The 20158-nt window shown below is 46.4% G+C and overlaps 1 protein-coding gene and 1 long non-coding RNA gene across 2 annotated transcripts; one reads left to right on the top strand and one right to left on the bottom strand.

Moving 5' to 3' along the window:
- Positions 1 to 216: 216 nt before the first annotated feature.
- Positions 217 to 11682, bottom strand: CMPK2 (cytidine/uridine monophosphate kinase 2). The gene is made up of 5 exons (XM_072938255.1): positions 10945 to 11682; positions 9420 to 9534; positions 8313 to 8514; positions 3380 to 3613; positions 217 to 1898 (listed from the first exon to the last, which is right to left on the bottom strand). The coding sequence occupies exons 1-5, from the start codon at positions 11620 to 11622 to the stop codon at positions 1775 to 1777; spliced, it is 1353 nt and encodes a 450-aa protein (XP_072794356.1). The 5' UTR covers positions 11623 to 11682; the 3' UTR covers positions 217 to 1774.
- Positions 10632 to 12542, top strand: LOC140685798 (uncharacterized). The gene is made up of 2 exons (XR_012059248.1): positions 10632 to 10847; positions 11922 to 12542. It is a non-coding gene; the product is annotated as an uncharacterized lncRNA (long non-coding RNA).
- Positions 12543 to 20158: the final 7616 nt, after the last annotated feature.

The following is a 20158-nucleotide window of genomic DNA, read 5'->3' as shown; positions in this document are numbered from 1 at the left end:
TTTGAAAAAAATTCTCTGTCATGTCTGCAGTGAGGAAGGGATTTCACTTTCTTGAAATGATGTTTAAAACAAAACAAAAATGCCCTCCCGTTTCTCTGAAAGCACTCTGACTGCAAATTCAACCATTCTCACTTCCTTAACCACAAATAATTTCCTATACAAGAGCCACACAGGGGGAGCCTCTTCAGAGAAATCAACACACTGTGACAGTAGCGTAGATTAGAAAATTACAGTTAGTTTATTCATTTGCAAGGGTCATGACTTAAATGTCTGTGTTTCTAGGCTGCCAGCATAAACTTTCCAGAATGTTCAAAGTAAGTAACTCCAATAGCATAGTTAGATATCACATCTTAAAGAAACTGAACGTGATTTATCAGACTTAAAAAATATTTTGAACTGAGACAAATGACATATTTATATGCATACATATATTATGTATGCATTACCTATAGTTCTTTTGAAAAATAGTATGATATAGTTAATACTAAGCTCTATTGTAAGATTCCACGTGATAAACCTGATAACACCTTAAATTTAACTATCTCGGGGAAATGTCTTCTCGAGACATTCCCCTAAAATAATTTACAGATTTATCTATCTTAGAACTGGAAGGAATTTTAGGTAATCACCTGATTCAGCCAACTCCTTAAGACAAAGAATTATTATCAATTTTTAGATCAAGTTACATGGGCTATTAATGTTAAGTGACTCACCCAGGGTCAAATAACTACTAAGTTTTCTCTTTTCTCAGCTCTCAGTGCTGATTTCATGTGTAATGAGAAGCCTTTCAACAGCAAGACGCTAAGAAATCCCCTTCCGGGAACCAGTGCGCTTCCTTAGCAGGAGAAATGAAATCTGTCCAGTGAAAACATGTAACAAGCGTTGCACTCAGCTTCTTGGCTTCAGTTTTGATTGGTGAAGCCCAGCCCCGACACGGAGGACAAACAAGATGTAAACATCAAGAAACACACACTGCTGGACTGGCTGCGATTCATGCAGCTCCTTTAGTGCAAAACACTCGCTCTGTCCAAACCCATGTTTTCAGAGGAAAGAAGAGAAATATAAATAATCAGAACAGAATTCAAGGACTGTGGGTGTGTCTGTGTTTAGAACACCCTGAGTTGGCCTCTTCTGTGTTTGACTTTAAAGTGCTAACCAAGAGGACCCTCTCAGGGACTGTTGGTCTCAAACACGAGTCAGATGCCTTCTTGGTAAGTGCCTCCTCCCCACGAGATGGGCCAGTGGGAGAGTCTTCCAGCAGCTGGGACACGCAGACGCAATCTTTGGGAGCACTGGGCTCTAAGGTGCGGGACCGAGCTCACAAAGACAGAGTGAGGCAAAACTGACAGGAAGTCAACTGCGGGCACATCAAGGTGTCATCAGTGAGCCGGCGCAGGCATGGGAGAGGCTGGTCACTCTTCCACTGACTTGGAGGGTCTTCTTGGTTGCTTCTGTCTCCCTCACGCTTTCTAGAGGAGATAAACCCTGCAGGGGTTTTATGGGGATGTGCCTAAAAATATTTTCCAAGAAAACGTTTGTTGTACTTGGCAGAAAGCAGTCACCATCTCTCACTGGAAGGTGCCCAGTCTCAGTCTTAACGGGTCCATCGGTCAGAAGCAAGTACAATGTTTTAGGTAAAACTGGAAAGTCTAGTCTCCAATTTTCTGCCACACAACACGCTTATGCAATTGAATCCCGGGAAAATTTCAGAACCTGTTGTGGGTGGATCAAACAGCATTCCGTCTAGTCAGATGTGGCGCCCGGCCTGGCGTAACTACAACGCACTACAATGATTACGGATTATGCGTAAAACCATCTGGAGGACCTTCTCTCTTGAGGGGCTGGCGTCAACCACGTGGCAGCCAGGGTTCTCCATCCGCTGGTAGGACACCTCGACCCTGCAGACCAGCAGAGAGCACAGAGTTGGCCTGTTTGCAAACACAGCTCTTCATGCGAAGGTAATTTTCCTCCATCATAGAAACTGCTTGAAGCGAGGTCCCCATCTGGCTTACTTCCCTGCCCCTTTCGCAGTTTGCTCTGCCCATGGGAGACATCTGGTACATTAAGTTAATAAATGATAAATTAAACATAATGGGCAATAGCCAGCATTTATTGAACACCTACTGTCTGCCAAGGGTTAGCGTTCTGCACATTTTCGTTTCATGGTCAGAGTAACCTTACGTGGGGAACCACTACCATCCATCCCCATTTGGCAGAGAAGGCAGCAGAGGCTCAAGGAGATTAAGGAATCCCGCAGAGCCTGTGCCCTGAGGGATTTCAGACCAGCCAGAGGCCCTTAGCACATACGGTATTTTTGTTTAGGCGTCATCTAAAACTTCCCCGGAATTTTACATCTCCTTCCAGGGTGAGGGAGCCTTGGTGCGTGTGGAATGACTGGGCTGAGCATATAACCAAAGCACTAGAATTCTGTAATTCTCTTAAAACAAGAGCCTGGAGTCCATGGTCTGGGTCCACAGCACTGCTAGACCACTTCCCAGCTATGAGAACCTGACACATTTCTTTCCCATCCCCTCTGTGCCTCAGTTTCCTCATCTGTGAAGTGAGGGGATGGAAATAATGCCTTCCTTGCTGTGAGGTTTAATTGAATTAGTACCAGCAAACTCCTTGACGTGGTTTCTTTGCACACAGCTGAGTTGCTTTTTATTTATGTCACAACAGCATTAAGTCATGATAAAGTGCAATCATTGTTTATTTATATAAACGACTCTGTTTTGGCTCTTTGAACCAGTCGCACAGAACTGGTTCATCCTCAGCCATGAAGCAGTAACGCAGCCCAGACGTTCCTGCTACTGTATTTGTGGTTTTCTAAGGAAAATGAAAGGACTGCCTCAAAATCAGAAAGCTCTTGATTTTAATCCCAGTGTTACTGCTCGGGAGCTATGCAAGTGTAGACACGTCACTCCATCCTCTGAGCCTCCGTTTTGTAAACTGTAAAATATGGTTAATATTGTCTGACAAGGATTACAGAGCATCGGAAGCCAAAGGCCTGCCACACAGGAAGCCCTAACAAGTGAGGGTCACTGTGAGCTCATCAGACGGTCCCCGTGACCATTCTACCATGACCGGGAAAGCCAAGCCCCAGAAAGGCACGTGGTCCCACTCTGTTCTCGCTGCTCCTGGCACAGCCGGCGCTGGACGGAGCTCTGATCCCTGGTCAGGCACCCCGTGGCTGTAGAATAAGCAGGCTGTAGTGCCAGGCAACAGTCCCGCAGGACGGAGCGGGACTAACTTGGGGGATCCAGCCTCTGGGGTTTGGAAAGTGGGAACCACACCACTTCCTCCACTCAAGTCAGTGCGGATCCCGGGTCACCGCCAGGGCCAGGGACCCGCCCCCCACATCGCGTGTCAGGACACCTACTTTTGACGAAATACGTTGTTGGTCTCCAGTTCCACCTCCTCTCTGGTCCGCTCCATGCCCCGGCCCTCGAGCCTCTGCATCCTCTCCTCGGGGCTCACTGTGAGCAGCAGCACCAGGTCGGGCTTGAGCAAGTCCCTGGGCCACTGGTATATCGGGTGATGGGCGGGGGGCAGGTGCTGGAGGCCCCCACTCACCTCAGTGGCTATGGCATAGGTGGCCGTGCTGTGCCAGTACCTGCGGGAAAAAGGAGTAGTGAGCTCCCCGTCTGCAGAGGAAGTCAAGGGAACACCTGAAAATCAGCTGCTGAGGAGGTGGAAACTGGGGATGACTCTGCTGCATTTGGCCTAGAACTGTATACAGTAAAGAGAGAAAACTAAATCACATCTTTAAAAGCATTTATAAAATCTAAAAATAAGTTAAAAGCAACCACAATAAGAATGCAGTGGGCACTTCCCAGAGCATCACGTATTCTGCGGGAACCACGTGTATGGAGAGGCTCCTCTGCTGCCCTGGCCTTGTAGGGTGTTTCCTTTCAGGTCAGCAGGACGGCAGGGGTGGTAGCTTTGTTCAATAGTCTGTTTGCATTTAGCACCGTGTCTTGGTCCGATGAAAATCTGCAGGTGCATTCAGTTCCTGCCTGGTTTTAACACTGACTTTGCTGACGAAATCCACGTTCTGGGAACCCCGGCTAGGAGGCCTCTGTCCTTCCCGGCTCCCCAGTCATCTATCTAACTGCATCCATTATCGATCAAGAAGGGAAATAAACCCACGCACGATCTGTGAGAATCTGTGGATGTCCTTCCTGAGCAAAGTTGGTCATGCTCAACTGGCTGTTCTTAAAGATATTTCAGGGAGAGGAAAGAAAATCACAGCCCTCAAGGAAGGTCAAATCTGCCCTCTTTCTCAAAAAGCCTGATGGCTTTTGGCCACCTGCCAGAAAACGTTCAGCCTGCGTCTAAGAACAGAACATCCTCCCAGCGTGGACCCGGGCACCCTCCTCCAGGGGGGTCTGTCTCCACATTCTCCTGCAGCTGGAGTGAGGGTCTCGGGCAGCAAAGTGCCTCCTCTTCCTTCCCGCCCCCACCCCCAGATGAAGCCCCCAAGCCTCAGTGCTCTTCACACTCACCCAACTCTGTGGAAGGACTTACTGTAATTTGGAGCTACCTGTTTACAAGTTTCTCTCTTTTGTCTCCTCCAGTAGATAATTCCTTTTTGAGTCATCTCTGTATTCCAAAACCTGAGACCAGCTTCTGGCACATAATAAGTGCACAATAAATAATGTTCTCTGGGTATATGAATGAATGACAGAATTATTTTATAACGGCGTAATTGATTATACGTTTGCCCTGTTCATATCATATTCCAATTCTAAGTGACTGAATGCAAAACTCCAATCCAGTGTTAAAGGTCTATCAGCTACAACAAATATTTATGAAACAGTTATAAACACCCCAATATAGACAGATACGCAAAGCTCCATCCACGTCTGTGTTTTCAATTTACTGTCTGCACTATTTTAAAATCCTAAATTCTTAATCCTTTTAGATTTGAATTTCTTTCCACAGTGAAGAGGACATGCTGGTCCTTTATCTACGAAATAAATCCACAGTGTGACCCAAGCCGTGTATTGTTTTTCCTTCTGCCACCTACTTGCTTTGTGGACAAAGTTTAGGCTCAAATTCCTCATCTGGAAAATGAAAATCATGAAAGCTTTGTTTTCCTTCCACAGTTGTTGCAAAACAGCAAGTGCGTTTAAAAAAAAAAAGTGTCACACGGTCATTATGAGGCAAAATTTAATTCTTATTGGACACAGGTTATAACTAAGGTTATGATAACAAAGTACAAACAGGTCTGAAAAGAACACGGGAATCTGGGAGGAGACCAATTCTAACATCGCTCATCCTTCAAAGCCCCTTTCCATCCCACAAACGTGCTCTGAGATCCTCAGGCCGCGGGACCTGCGAGCTCCCTGAATTCCGCCTCGGGCCACACGTGCGGGTCACTTACCGGACTCCTAACCACTTACAAACTTGTACTTCCATCTTCTCTGTCGGGTGGACACATCCTCACAGGGTCCAGGCTATCTTTTTCGTGGCAACAGAACTGCAGTTTTACACACGCTGCACGTTCACTGAACTAAACGCTCAGCTCTGAATACGGAGGCTGCGATCATCTAAACGTAAGAAGGCTCCTTGATCGCAGAAGAACCGTCAGCCAGAGCAGGCTTTTAAGGTGATGAGTGTGACTAAGTTGCCAACCTTAACTGCAGTCACCATCAAAAATTACTCTGTCTCCTTTATTTTCTCAGCTAGATGATGGTGTTGTCTAAAACGGACTTCGTTAAAATCTTTAAACATGAACAAAACCCACTCAGACAACAAATAACCGCTCTTTTCTTCTCATCTGACAAGGTGATGCAGTATTATCTCTTTAAAGAACAAAACTGCAAGCAATTCACAGGCACAAAGAAGGAAAATCGGGGCACAATGGGGGCCCCGTTCTGCAAAGCCAGAGTTCTCTCGCTGACAACACTGGGGCTCATTTTAAATAATCATACCCCCTGGCCATCAATTTTAGACTCTTTACTATTCTGAAGTCTCCATTCCTTGCCATCAGGGAAACCACATTAGTTCAAATCAAATACAATTTGCTGATGCATTATACACAGCTTATATAATAAGGCTTTATATTTTAATAGCCATTTGCTGTTTTCAAAGTAGTCCCACCTGTACCAACTAATGGGCCATTCATCACAAGTCTTGATGGGCAGCAGGGATGGAATGAGGACTCCCCCCATTTAACAGACCGGGACGGGGATGGAGAGGGTAAGTGTCTACCTGCATGCAGAAGCCAGTGCCGCTCCAGGGCTTCTGGACATTTTAGAAAAAAAAAAAAAACTCACGGACACAGAAAACAAACTATGGTTACCAAAGGGGAAAAGGCAGGGGAGTGATAAATTAGGGGCTGGGGATTAACAGACACACATGACTGTATATAAAATAGATAAACAACAAGGACTACTGGATAGCACAGGGAACAATATTCAATATCTTGTGGTAACATACAATAAAAGAATTTGAAGAGAAAATATATGTGTCTGTATGTGCATAACTGAATCACTTTGCTGTACACCTGAAACTAACATTGTATCAACTATATGTCAATAAAAATTAAAAAAAAAAGGAATGTGCCTGATGAAGTCACACTTTATCAGGACAAGTTTAGGTTTTCTTCCTTGAAATAAAGGGGACTGGATCAAAAAAAGATGCCAATATGGCAAATGCAGGCACTTTAACAGTAGGGTGAAAACATCCCACAGGTAAAGAAGTCCCACAAGGGAAGGCAGTGTCTCCCCTTCCTCTAAGATTCTGTACCACTTGCCAGCTTTGAAATGACTGCCTTGCCATCCCCAAAGTTAAAAGGGCCCCCTGGCATTAAAGCTGAGATGACAGCACAGGCCTTCTAACTAATGTTTACTATTTTCATCTTGCTCCCTCCACCCCCCATCCCTTTCACCACCACACACTTTATTCCCGACAAACACTCTTGAGTATCTCTCTATGGGGTATTTCAGAAAGATATTTCAAGACAGGGCTAGAAGTTCTATTTCCAGGTGTAGCAACTGGCTTTTAACTGACCGACCTTCCCACAGGGAACAGCGGAAAAGCAAGACAAGTTGAAGTGAAAGATTGGCGGAGCTAAATGTTGACCAGGATGTGCGTGGAAGAGGGCGCTGTGAACAGTCTCAACCACTTTAGAAAACTCTTTGTAGCACCCACTCAGGGCGAGCACTCGTGAGCCCGACGCCCTGCTGTCCCACTCCCGGGAGTCCACACGCGAACCCACGGGTAGTCGGCAGTTCGATCCATTAAACTGTAACTTGCTTAATAAATAATGGACTTTAACTGCCTCACTGATCAAGCTCACTTTAATTGTTTTTACAAAAACTTGCGTATTCTATAAGCACCACGTAGCCTAAACAAGAAGTGACAAGACCCCATCACCACCTCTAGACAGGAAATATCTCCAATGCAGGAGTCTTAAGATGCTTGCCCAAGCTGTTCTGCAGGAACCTGGAGTCAGCTGTTGTCCAGCTGGAGCTCCAGCGGGTTAGGACTGGCTGGGACCAGCAACCCTGCAACTGGGCGTGCGCAAGTGACCAGTTGCCTTTTGGAATCAGGTCCTGGAATATGTTCACTTCTTCCCATGTCTAGGCTTTGTTTCTGCTGATCTCCCTCCCATACTGCTGTTACTCCAGAATCTTCACGTGTGTCTCTCTGTGGTCATTCAGAGCTCAGGCCAACGGTACCTCCTCACTCAGGTCTTCCTAAACCCTATCTAGTGGGGGCTTAGCCATCCTCAGCCACGTGACCTTGATCTCCCCTCCTCACAGTATTTGTCTTCCTCTGATATCATCTTATGTGTCCACGTTTTTGATTACGCCCTTCTGCTTCAGTAGAATGTCTGCTCCATGAAAGCAGGGCACTGTCCAGCCCTGGGAATTTACCATCAAATTCCCTAAATTGAGAGCAGTCCTTGGCAAGTGTTAGATGCCCAATAAATGTTTGCTGGATTAGCCACTAAACCAACGAAGTCAAAGTTCGACTTACAAAGCAGAGACTTTTATTAATCTCCCCAATACGCTATGTCCAGCTCTGCCATTGTGACAAGTTACTTGACTTTTCTAAGACCTACATTCTCATCAGTAAATTTAGTGTCCACATAGCAATAATTATTCCAGATATTAGTATAGTATGTGTAATGCTCTTAGCCAAATGCCAAATCATAGACATTATTCCTACTATTATAATACAGTTTCACTTAAACACCACTGTGTCCTTACATATATATGCACACACACACATGCACACACATACAATCATACTCATATGTTAGGAAGAAAATGCCAAATTGAAGGCACCTTTATACCCACCTGTCCACAATCACAGGTGATGTGGTAGATTCTTTAGCTATTTCAGAAGCCACGATATAATTGCCCAAAGAGTAAAAGGCTCTTCTAATGATATTTGGTTCATCATCAAAAATTTTCCTCCACTGGCTGATACAAGAGGGTGGTGACTTTAAGAGAACAGCCTTGAGTGAATCTGAAACTGACTGGGTCACCGTGGTTTTACCTGCAGGTCATATACAAAGTAGAGCACATCTTAGCCATGGCCAACACATCACTCCCCAAAGTTACTGTTCACTCAGAAAGAGCAAAGACATACATTTCCACCTGTCAACTGAAGGAGCAGATTAAATATGACTCTTTATAAAATGATGCCAACCCTTAGGAACTTAGGATTCCCCCGTTGGGTGTTAACAAGCTTGGGAGAAAAAACAAAATAGTCATCTTGTTTACAAACTAATGAGAGACTTTGTATTGGCCCCCAGATTCTGACTCCTCTGCTGACACATGTGACACTGTTGTTGTCCAAGATCCGCCCTGTCCTTGGGTATTCCCTGCTGCCCTCGGAGCCTCCCTTCTGCTATTGTGTTCTGGGCTAAATGTGGGCACATCCATTGGATTTTGATGCTCGTTTGGCAGTTCCAAAGGCTCCTGCCCGCCTCTCCCTAGTTCTTCCACATTTTGCTTCCACAAGGGGCCTCTGCATTGCCTGTAGTTCCTGGACACACCAGGTGGTTCCAATCTCCAACTTCACCCTGCTATTTCTTCTTTTGGAGCATCTCTCCTGCCTTCCTCTCTTGAGCAGCTCCTATCTGCTGAAAACAATCCAGGTGCCCACCCTTTCAAGCTCTCCCCGCGGTGCCTCCGTCCCCTCGTCTCTCACACCGAGGATGCACCCTGTGCCTTCCTGTGTTCCCAGGGCACCTGAGCTCTCCCATCTCTCCATGACCTTACATAGAAATTATCCATCTTCCTGGCCAGCCTCCCTCCACGCCTGGCACACACTAGAGATTCATAGGAGGCTTATGGATTGAATCCTGTACACAGTTTTGTTTGTCAAGACCTGTCTACTATTCATGCAGCTGGTTGGTTAACTGCATTGCCTATAACTAAAAGGTACACTTCTCTTACCTGTGGCATCCAGTCCTTCAATGACAATAACGGGGAACCTTCCCTTCTGGACCTGCTCTGGGCACTGGTCAGCCAGATCAAGCACCGCTTGGGCTTCAGGAATGAAGGCTGTACACTGTAACACAACACCCAGGCGTCAGCAGTGAAGCAACGGGACCTCGGCAGAAGCCACACCTAATTGCTGGGAGCAAGACTGCACGATGCTAACAGGTGTGTTATGTTTGGCACCGTGCCAGAACACACAGTATTTTGAACCTGACAAGGACTGAATCGCTTTATGATATGCTGCATCGCTGAGGCTCAAAAAGGCAGTAATTGTCGGGATCACCCAGCCTTCAACTTTCACCGACCAGCTTCCCCGAGACGAGGAAGGACAGGAAAGATGCATAAATGTGGAGCAGTGTCACAGAGCGACAGTGGAGCCACAAAACCTGCCCGGTGCCATGTGTCACAGATGTGGGAAATCAGCCACACCAAAGAGGGCAGTCCGCATCCTGTCTTTCCCTAAGCACTCGGGGCTCAGAAGAGCACCAAGCACTGGCCACCACCAAGCACTGCCCATCATTACCACGTGAGCAGGGCAGGGGCTCCTGAGGATTCAAAGTTCTTAACCGTGTGTGACATCACTGTGCTCTCACAGCATCTCTACAGAGAGGCCCGGCATTGATTTTCTTACTTGCTTGCGCTGTGCAAGGCAATGTTCTAAGCGTTTTCAGAGTATTAACTTGGCCACTGCTCACGATCACCGTGAGAGTCGTGCAGCTATCTTCCCCACCTATGGGTTCAGGAAACCGAGGCAAAGAATGTTTAAGAAACTTTCTGAACGTGACACAGGTAATAAATGTCAGAGTTTGGATTCAAAGCCAGGTCTTGTAATCTTAACCACTCGGAAATCCTATCCCACACAATTTATCCAAGAGCCACAGCCCAGCCTCAGGACCAGCCTGGGCTGCAGGCAGAAAGAATCTTAGCTGTTCTTCACTGAGCACCTGCTGTGTGTCACATGTTTCCTGGTCCTAACGCTGCAGGACAGGTATTTTCCAGAAGAAAGGAAGCAAAACAAAGGCAGAGCAGCTAAGTGGCTGGGTCGCAGCCAGTAAGTAGCAGGCACTGCTTAAGTCCAAGTTTCTTAAACCCCCAAACTCAGGCTCTTCTCTCTACATCCCGACCTCCCCAGGTGGGGTCATCCCTTCCGAGAGAGGGCACTGTCTTCCCCCACACCCAGCGGCCCCCTCCCTCCGCCAGGACCTCCGGCCCCCCACTGCTCCTGCTGGCACGTCGGTTTCGCACATCAGGCTGGGGGTTCCTGGCGGGCAAGAATCCCTTAAGAGCCACGGTGTCTAACCAGCGGCTGGCACTCCGGCCGCCCTCACTGCCGGATTTGCGGAGGGGAGTGAAGCAACTACGGGACAAGAGAGGTCTGGACAGGTAGAACCCCCGGGAGCACACTGTACCCACTTCCCTGATCTGGGGGGGGGCGGGGGGAGCGGTCCATGCTGAGCGCTGGGAAGGGGCCGACTCTTACCGCCTCCAAAACGGCTCGGGCGGCCTCCCGGTGGGGGAAGACCCCGGAGCTAGGCAGGTCGGGCACCACCGGGTGCAGCTCGGGCTCCGGCGCGGGCACGACGCGCTCGCGGCCCACCTGCCGCCACCCCTGGCCGTCCCGCAGCTCCCACGGGCGCCGCCACACTTGGCTGAGCGGGTCGCCCACGAACTCGGCCAGGCGCGGGCGCGGGGCCTCGGGGTAAGCGTCCAGCAGCGCCAGCAGCGCGCGCCGGGTGTCGGGGCTGTCGCGCGGGTCGTGGAGCAGGAAGCCGTGCTGCAGGTCGCCCGCCTCGCCGCCCGGGCGGTAGCACAGCAGCCTGCGCAGCTGGCACAGCTGGAAGGGGCCGCGGCGCAGCTGGTGCAGCAGGCGCTGGTGCAGCCGGGCCGCGCGCACCCGGGCCGCGCAGTCCCCGCCCGGCGCCACCGGCACGCTCAGCGAGAAGCTGCGGCCCGGGGGGCCCAGGAGCGCGGCCACACGGGGGTCGGGGCGCGCGCCCGGGGCCTCGTCGCCGACGGCGAAGTGAGCCAGGATGCAGCCGGGCAGCTCCAGCGCCAAGCAGCACGGCGGCGGCGCCATGGCCCGAGCGCAGGCCCCGCGCCGCAGTCCCGGGAGGCGCGCGAGCAGCAGCGGGGCGCGCGGGCGGCGGCCAAAGGCCATGGGCGCCTCCCGGTCCCGCCCCGCGCGCCGGGAAACGAAACCCCGGGATCGGCGGGCGGCGCCGCGGGGAACCGAAAGTGAAGCGACGGCGGTGGGCGGGGCTCCAGACCCGGGCGCCCTGCCCGATCTCGGCCTCCGCCTCCTCTTTGCGGCGAGGTCGCGCCGCCGGGAGGGGACGCCCGCGGGCGCCCGGCGGCAGAGTGGCTCGGATGGGGACCCGGGCCCGCGCTGCGATGGGAAGCGGGCAGGTGGCCCCGGGCCACGGTTTGAATAATTCCCTTGGTGTTGCTTATGCCCAGTGTATGGTGTGCCTGTCTCAGAGGCGGTACGTGAGACCTCTGCCTTTGAGACCGGAGTGTCCCCCCGGCGCCACCACCCTCACCGGCTCCCCATCGCCCTCGCGCTCCGCTGACGTCTCACCTGAGCTTGACTTGCGGGTCCCGCAGAGCCGGCGGCCGCTCCCCGACCTCAGCGCCGCGCCCTCGCCCGGACTCGAGTCCCAGGAGCTGCTGCATCGCTTTCACTCGGCTTTGCACGTGCTTTTCCCTCTTTTGGGATTACCCCCCACCCCACCCCACCCCGCACACACACCTTTAAATGACTCTCAAACTGGTGTCACCAGACTGGCACCTCTCCTTTGCCTTACAAAGGCCAAATAAAAGCGGTGCCTGCGGGTCCAAGGAGACAGCAGCTGGACGGCCTGACAGCGCCTTTCAGCAGCGGGCGTCACACGGACAGCAGCAGCGGCCTTCGAGGAGTAAAAGCAGTTACATTATTTGGATGTTTTATTTTGTTTTTACTCATTGATTGGTACCTTTGAAAATGATTGTCAAGCAGACCCAAAAAATTTAGAATTGAGACGAAGATGGAAAACATTAGATGCACTGAAAGAAAATAAACTTTATGATTTAATCAGTGTGCATTGAGTGTGAGATTAGGTTTAATTCTGAAAGAAAACCCGTGAACTGTGACAGCTATGTGGTTGAAGTATGCGTTAACAGGGAAAGGGTAATTCTGAGATTAGGATGTTTTAAGCTCATTGAGAAGAGGGTCGTTTTTTATTCCCTATGAGCAATTTGACATTTGGACCTTCTAGGGAGCAGAGATGTCACCTGTGTGGCACGAAAGATAACAGAAAAACAAGCTCCTTTTTGTTCATTGGGACAGTATTGTATCCTTCCGTGAGCCTTTCTTGACCTTTTTTCCCATGGCCCCTCCTCATTATGGCTGCTCTTACTTTAAGTTTCCCTCTCCGTTTTCACTCCCGTCCTTGCTATAAGGAGACTGTGAAATTCATGGCAGTGCAAGATCGAGGCTCAGTCAGTCTTAACTATGTTGAAGACTGAAGATAAAATATTTTCATTCATAAAGGAAAAAAATTATAATTCCAATTATAATTTCCTAAAACAGAGACTCTGATAGTCCCAGCTGGGCTCGATGTTTAGATTGAATAAACTTGCCTGTAGTAACCTGCGCTTGTGGGTGTGGAGGAGAGAAGCTGGGAGCTGGAAAGACGTTCCAAAGAAGTCTTTCAATGAAAGAACAACACAGCTTTATTCACATAAAAAGCCAGGTTCTTCAGTCAGAATTCAATTTACAGCCTCAAACAGGAAAAAATAAGTAGTAACCTATAATGAAAAAGAACCTGAAAATGAATACATGTATATATATAATATATGACTGAAACATTATGCTGTCCACCAGAAATTGACACAACATTGTAAACTGACTATACTACAATAAAAAACTATACTGTAAAAAATAGGGAAATATGAAATATTCTAGCCATTCTGCTCATAGGGAAAAAAAGCAGAAAGGGAGAATTAACTAATATAAACGTAATTAATAATAAACAATACAATGAGAAATAGTATTTATTTTGGAAAAGATTGGTTTTTGAAAACTTGCTTAAGTAGATGTGCTTCAGAGTAGGTAAAACTGGATTAAAAAAAGGAAATAAAATCAGCATAATAGTAATGCAAGAGAGGAAAGAACTACAGAGTAAAATGGACAGATAAAGGAGAGAGTATTACATACAATTCTACATCAATAAATCCAAACATCACAAAATAAATAATCAACTTGGAAAATAAGACTTAATAAAATAAACCCAGGAAAGAGTTATAGATTCTGTAATCCAAGTTTCAAGGCGGTAATTGATGAAGGATCTGAAAAGTACTGGACAAGTTTTATAAGTAACTGTTTTATCAAGGAATAGATAAACACTCTACTATATAAGCCTTCTGTTTCTCATTTATAAAAGCTCTTTTGGGCACGTTTGGGGGTTTGTGATTTGAAGGGGTTGCTATTGTATTGTGGAGCTGATCTCACTACGAGATACAGATTATGTAGATACTTGAGAAGAGTTAACACAGCAGGTGCAGGTGCTTACAATCCTGGCGTCTCTCTCAGGAGCCTGGAGTCACGATCGAATCTGGCCAAATCCTAGAAATATGCCCTTAAAACCTTCTTTCTGTGGTTCTGTGTATACACCTGGAGCATCGAACACACCACACCAGCTTGTCAGGATTGCTTTGCTCAAGTATCAAGACTGATGATGGGCACTGCATTGACAGGTGGTGTCCTGGGATTAAATGACCACGACTGGTCACAGCAGGATGTGCCTACATGTCCAGCTCACCACATAAGGGCAGACCTGAGACGCAAGCGGGCTTCCCTGACCAGCTATCCCACACCTGTCCTGGGGTGGGGGCACTGCTAAAGAGAGAGTGCAACCCCAGATGGGGACGGAGTCAAAGGTCTGTGCCCACCTCTCAAGACTCCTTTGATGTTCCTCTTTGCCCTGGTGTCCTTGCTCTGCATCCTCTCCCTGGAATAAACCCTGGCTGTGAGCGTAAACTGCTCCCAAGTCCTACAAGTCCTTGTGGGTGGTGCCGAGACTCCTGAAACACAACACAATACACACACACACATACACACACGGAAATTTAATAAAATGTTCAAGGAACTCTTACTAAGAAGTACTTTGATCTTCCATTTTATTTATTTAAATACACATGCGCACAGTGACAGCTCTTTATAAATTAGTAAATTTAGTGAAATTACACACATGAAATGAATTAAGTTACAACCAGTAAATGAGTGAACAGGACAGACAAAAAGTTAAAGAAGATATTTGTGATTCATATAACCAAGGAAGTACACGCTATGCAATAAATTCCTACAGATCGATAATAAAAATGCAGAAAACCCAATAAAAAAAAAGAGGGCAAGGGATTCAAACAGGCACTTCACCAAGAGATTATCAAAATAGCTATTAATTAAACATATAAAAAATGTGCTTAACATCATTCGTCATCAGGAAACCGGATAGTAAAACCACAGTGAGACCAACTCCACACCCACTGAGATGACTAAAATTAAACCAGACAAAACAGAAGTCTTTCAGGGACAATCCCGAGTGAGGAAGAAGACGTGGAGCAATTGGAATGCTGACATTGTTCTGGCTGGAGTGGAACTTGGTCTGGCACTCTGGACAACTCTTTGGAGGTATTAAAGGGAGACATGTGTATACTGTATGGACCACTGATCCCACTTCTGGGTGTACACCCCACGCAGACGCATACTTATGTTGACCAAAAGGCATGGACGAGAAAAGGTACAGCAGAATAGCAGAATTCTCCAAATGCTCGTCATAATAGGATGATCAAATGGACTGTGGTATATTCAACCAATGAACTCCCAGATGGCTATGAAAATGGAAAGTACTGCTAAACACAACAAAATGGAAAGAAATCTACACGTATTGCGTGAAAGCAGCTATACAGAAAAAAGCAGATACCGTGGGATTCCATCCATAGGGACTTCAAAAGCGGGCAAACCTAGAGGGTGGTTTTAGAAAACAGGAGCAACCTGACCCGGGGGAGGTGGTCCAGGAACCACGGGGAGCTCCTAGCGTGACACTGGACTGTGGCCACTACCACTGTCTATTGTGCTGTTTCCTTCCATCCTGGGCCTTTGGCCAGACCTGCTGGGGATCTGAAGGAAGGAAAAAACAAGCGTGCTTATCTTAATCTCTTTCGAAACCATGAGTTTTGGTGGGTTTCGTTCTGCAGGGCGCTGGTAAACAAGTATGGCCAGGCGGATAACGGAGCACGTTAACGCCAGGGCTCTTCTGCCCATTATCAATGGAGCGAGTACTTAGCGGAGCCATGCGCGGGGCAGATGAACACAGTTTACAGTTTTGCAAGCCCCGGCCTTATTGTCTATTTGCTATTCATGTTGAGTTTTTAAAACTTTTCAGAAATAAGTGTATTTTGGTAGCCTCATGTGTAAATTAATTGCTTGGACTAAAACAGCCATTCTTGTCTCTGGCTACATATTTGGCTGCTGAGAAACTTTAAATAAAATATCTGTGTTGGGTCTGAACCCCAGGCTAATTACATTGTGGCATGTGGACAGACCAATGTGGGGTCCTCCAGGGGGTTCCACTGCGCAGCCAGGTCATGAACCACTGATCCTAAGGTTGCAGAGGGCACTGACAGCTAAGTTTTACATGGTCGATGCTAATATCCTGAGAGCAGTACCTGGAATTTGGGAAGTATTTGAAAAATGTTAGCTATTATTACTGCTCTTGTTTTAGGAAACACTTCTTACTTCACTCTTAGAGTAAAATGTTCTGTTCTTGCTTTGTATGAGCTGTTTGAGCCTTGAAATCACTCAAAGGGGAGTTGCGTTTATGATCTGTTGAGGAAGCTCACAAGAAATCTCTGATCAGAGAATGACAAAGACTATAGTATTACTTATATGTGGAATCTAAAAAATACAACAAACTAGTGCATAAAGCAGAAAAGAAGCAGATTCCCAGATACACAGAACAAACAAGTGGTTTGGAGGCTGCAGCCCACGTGGTGTGTACATACACACACACACACACACACACACACACACACACACACACACACAGAGTGGACTATTACTCAGCCATAAAAAAGGATGAAATAATGACATTGCAACAACGTGGATGGACCTAGAGATTATCCTAGTAAATGAACTGAGTCAGGCAGACAAAAAAGTCCCTGGCTAAATAAAAATGGTGGTGACATTCGGCTGCCATCCAGTTGTGTCTGGATACCTTTAGAGACAGCCAGCTCCCAAGGAGCAGAAACCTATAAGGGGGCTGCCTTGACCTCCCTCCAGCCTACCCTGATCTTGAGCAGTTGGAAGAAGAAATCCCTCCCTGACCTTTGCCAGCCAGGACTTTGAAGAAGAAAGTCTACCACAGCTGAACCTTATTCTTAGATGAGTGGAGAAAGACAAGTTTTGAAGGAATACGCACATTTTCAAAGGATACCAAAGGCACTGTTGACTTTTGTGAGATCTTTGCCAGAAGGGACTTGCCCTTATTTATTTCAATTGGATTCATATTTATTCATATTTTATCTGATACATGGGACATTCTCAATAAATCTTTGTTGAAGGAAAGAAGAAAGGAAGGAAAAAAAGAATCCCTGCATGAATGAAGGAGTAAAATGGATGGATGAACAAATGAATGAGTATGAGAACTGACGTGGATAGAACAGACTGAGGATGTAACAATAAAATAGTTATTAGCAATTATCAATTACTGAGCAGTATTGCAGGTGTTTAAGTCCCAGTTCAAACCCTCACTCCCTGTGTGATGTGACATGTTTCCCCAGCTGTGAAATGAGTTAACGCCTGCAAAGTACAGCACGGTCCCTGTCACACGATGCTGCACGTTTGCTAGATATTTCTCATACTACTTCCAGTGCTGAATATATGTCATGTTGTTTAATCCTTAAAATGCTCTGGGTGAGTTAGACATTAATACCTGTATATCTGAGATGTGATAACAAGATCAAGCAGGTTAAATACATACATACATACATACATACATACATACATACCTAATAAATAAATAAATAATACAGGCAAAAAAAAATCAGGCAGGTAAAGAAATTTACCCAAAATTAAACAATATTGGCAATTCAGCCAAGACTCTTAAAATGTTTGGATTCAAAAGCCTGCAGGGTCACCCTCTCTGCCATACTTGATACTTGATTTGAAATGGAAACTGATTTGGTCTTCATTTCTTCATTCACATGTGATCAAGCACACAAAAAGTATTTCTTAATTGAGCCAGACTGAGGTCAGTTTGTAATAATGCTTTGGGCTAAGATGTCAAGGCCTTGGACCATCTCCATCATTGCAGAACCGGTAATCATTAAGCAGACACTTGCTGTTTTGCTGAATTTGCTTTCAGTTTCCTTCTTAGTGAAATGAAAGTTATCTTGGTTTCCATTCAAAATATAACAGCAGTAGAATAACAACAGCTAACCCCACCGGAGTGATTTTCCAGGCACCACTTCTAAGTGCTTCACATTAATTAGAATTTCAGTCTTCACAAATATCCCCTGGGATACCTGGACTTACAGATGAGGCATTGAAGATCCAGAGAAATGAAGTAACTTACCCAGCCACCCAGCTAGCAAGTGATGAGCTAAGCTGTGGTTCCATAAGGTTAACCACTAGGGCTATGCCAACTTCCTGCAAGTCTCATGGAAGCCTAAGACGACACACGAGACCGAACACGATTCGGATTAGAGAGGCTAAGAGAGAGGGCATTTCAGTACGGAATGCAGCAACACTTTCTAGGAAAACTCTAAAAATAATTAAATAAAAAGCCACAGTAATTCTTACCACTGAGGAAGCACTTGAGTTATTAGAGAAATACATATCAAAACAACAATGAGGTTTCACCTCACGTGAGTCGGAATGGCCACCATCAAAAAGTCAACAAACAATAAATGCTGGAGAGGATGTGGAGAAAAGGGAACCCTCCTACACTGTTGGTGGGGATGTAAATTGGTGCAGCCACTGTGGAGAACAGTATGGAGGTTCCTTAAAAAACTAAAATAGAGTTACCATACAATTCAGCAATCCTATGACTGGGCGCACATCCAGAGAAAACTCCAATTCAGAAAGACACACTCACCTGAATGTTCACAGCAGCACTATTTACAACAGCCAAGACATGGAAGTAACCTAAATGTCCATCGATGGATGACTGGCTAAAGAAGATGTGGTACTCTATATATAGATAGATGGATGTGGTATTATATACATATAGCCATACAAAAGAATGAAATAATGCCATTTGCAGCAACATGGATGGACCTAGAGATTATTCAACTAAGTGAAGAAAGTCAGACAGAGAAAGACGAATATATGATATGTGGAATCTAAAAAAAGGATAAAAATGAAAAAAAAGGACACTGTGAACTTATCTACAAAACAGAAACAGACTTGCAGACTTAGTAAACAATCTTAAGATTACCAGGGAAAGGGAAAAGGAAGGGATAAATTTGGAAGTGTGAGATTTACAAATGTTAGCCACTCTATATAAAAATGATTTTTAAAAAGTTTCTTCTGTATAGTATAGGGAACTATGTTCAATATCTTGTAATAACCTCTAATGAAAAAAATATGAAAACGAATATATGTATGCATATGCATGACTGGGACATTTATGCTGTACACCAGAGACTGACACATTGCAACTGACTGTACTTCAATAAAAAATTAAAAATTAAAAAAAGATAAAAATAGATTTATTTACAAAACAGAAATAGACTCACAGACCTAGAAAACAGACTTATGATTACCAAAGAGGGGAAAGAGCGGGGTAAGTTAAGAGTTTGGGATCAGCAGATACAAACTACCTACCATATTTGCAGTAGACAAACAAGGTCCTACTCTATAACACAGGGAACTATATTCAGTGTCTTGTAATAACCTATCATGGAGAAGAATCTGAAAAAGAACAGATATGTAAATACATACAACTGAATCGCTGTGCTGTGTGTCTGAAACTAACACAGCATTGTAAATCAACCTTACTGCAATTTTAAAAAAAGCATCATCTTCGAAAAGTATCTGATTTTCCCTCTTGTCTATTAAAAGTGATACAGAAATCCATAGACCTGCAGGAAAATATAAATGCCTAAATTTTAACACTGCCAGTGCATAAATTAAGACAAGGATAACTAAAGAAAGATGCCGGCATCGTGTCATTATGCGTCGACGCATTTTTTGTATATTGCATATATTTTTTATTGAAGTATTATCATCCTGTGCATTCTGACTGTGGTCCGAACGGGGGTCCTGCACGGGGTCAGGCACGCTTTCCTAACAAACTCCCCCCGAGGGCCTCGTGTTCAGGGTGCGAGGTAGCAGCTGCATCACGGATGTGATGCGTGAGTGACAGCGGCTCAGAGGTGGCTGTGCCGCGGCCAGGCCCAGGGCTGCCTGCGGTGGAGGTCTGGATGAGGCGTCAGTCCCTCCACCTGCATGGCTGCGGTCTGCGCCGGCAGGCAGAGGTCAGCCGACGACCGACGGCCCCACTGCTGAGCCTCAGCCTTGGTCCTGTTCCCACTTTCATTTCCATGAAGAGGAAAATCGAAACTGTACTCAGCTGAGAGTGAGTCACAGGAGGCGTGTCCGTCGTCCCCGTCGCCCGGGACAGGTTGCCGGGACACCTATAAAGGCAGGCGGG

Source organism: Vicugna pacos, chromosome 15 (assembly GCF_048564905.1).
Source record: "Vicugna pacos chromosome 15, VicPac4, whole genome shotgun sequence".
In the NCBI taxonomy this organism is placed as follows: domain Eukaryota; kingdom Metazoa; phylum Chordata; class Mammalia; order Artiodactyla; family Camelidae; genus Vicugna; species Vicugna pacos.
This window is presented reverse-complemented; position numbering and strand designations above follow the sequence as displayed.

Bases quoted from the DNA above. Each gene is read 5' to 3' on its own strand.
- CMPK2 (XM_072938255.1), bottom strand. From the start codon at position 11,622: ATGGCCTTTGGCCGCCGCCCGCGCGCCCCGCTGCTGCTCGCGCGCCTC. The intron at 3,614-8,312 runs GTGGGTATAAAG...TTTTTCCCGCAG, and splicing joins TCACCTGTGATTGTGGACAG to GTACTGGCACAGCACGGCCA. The intron at 1,899-3,379 runs GTAGGTGTCCTG...GCTGGTCTGCAG, and splicing joins AACAACGTATTTCGTCAAAA to GGTCGAGGTGTCCTACCAGC.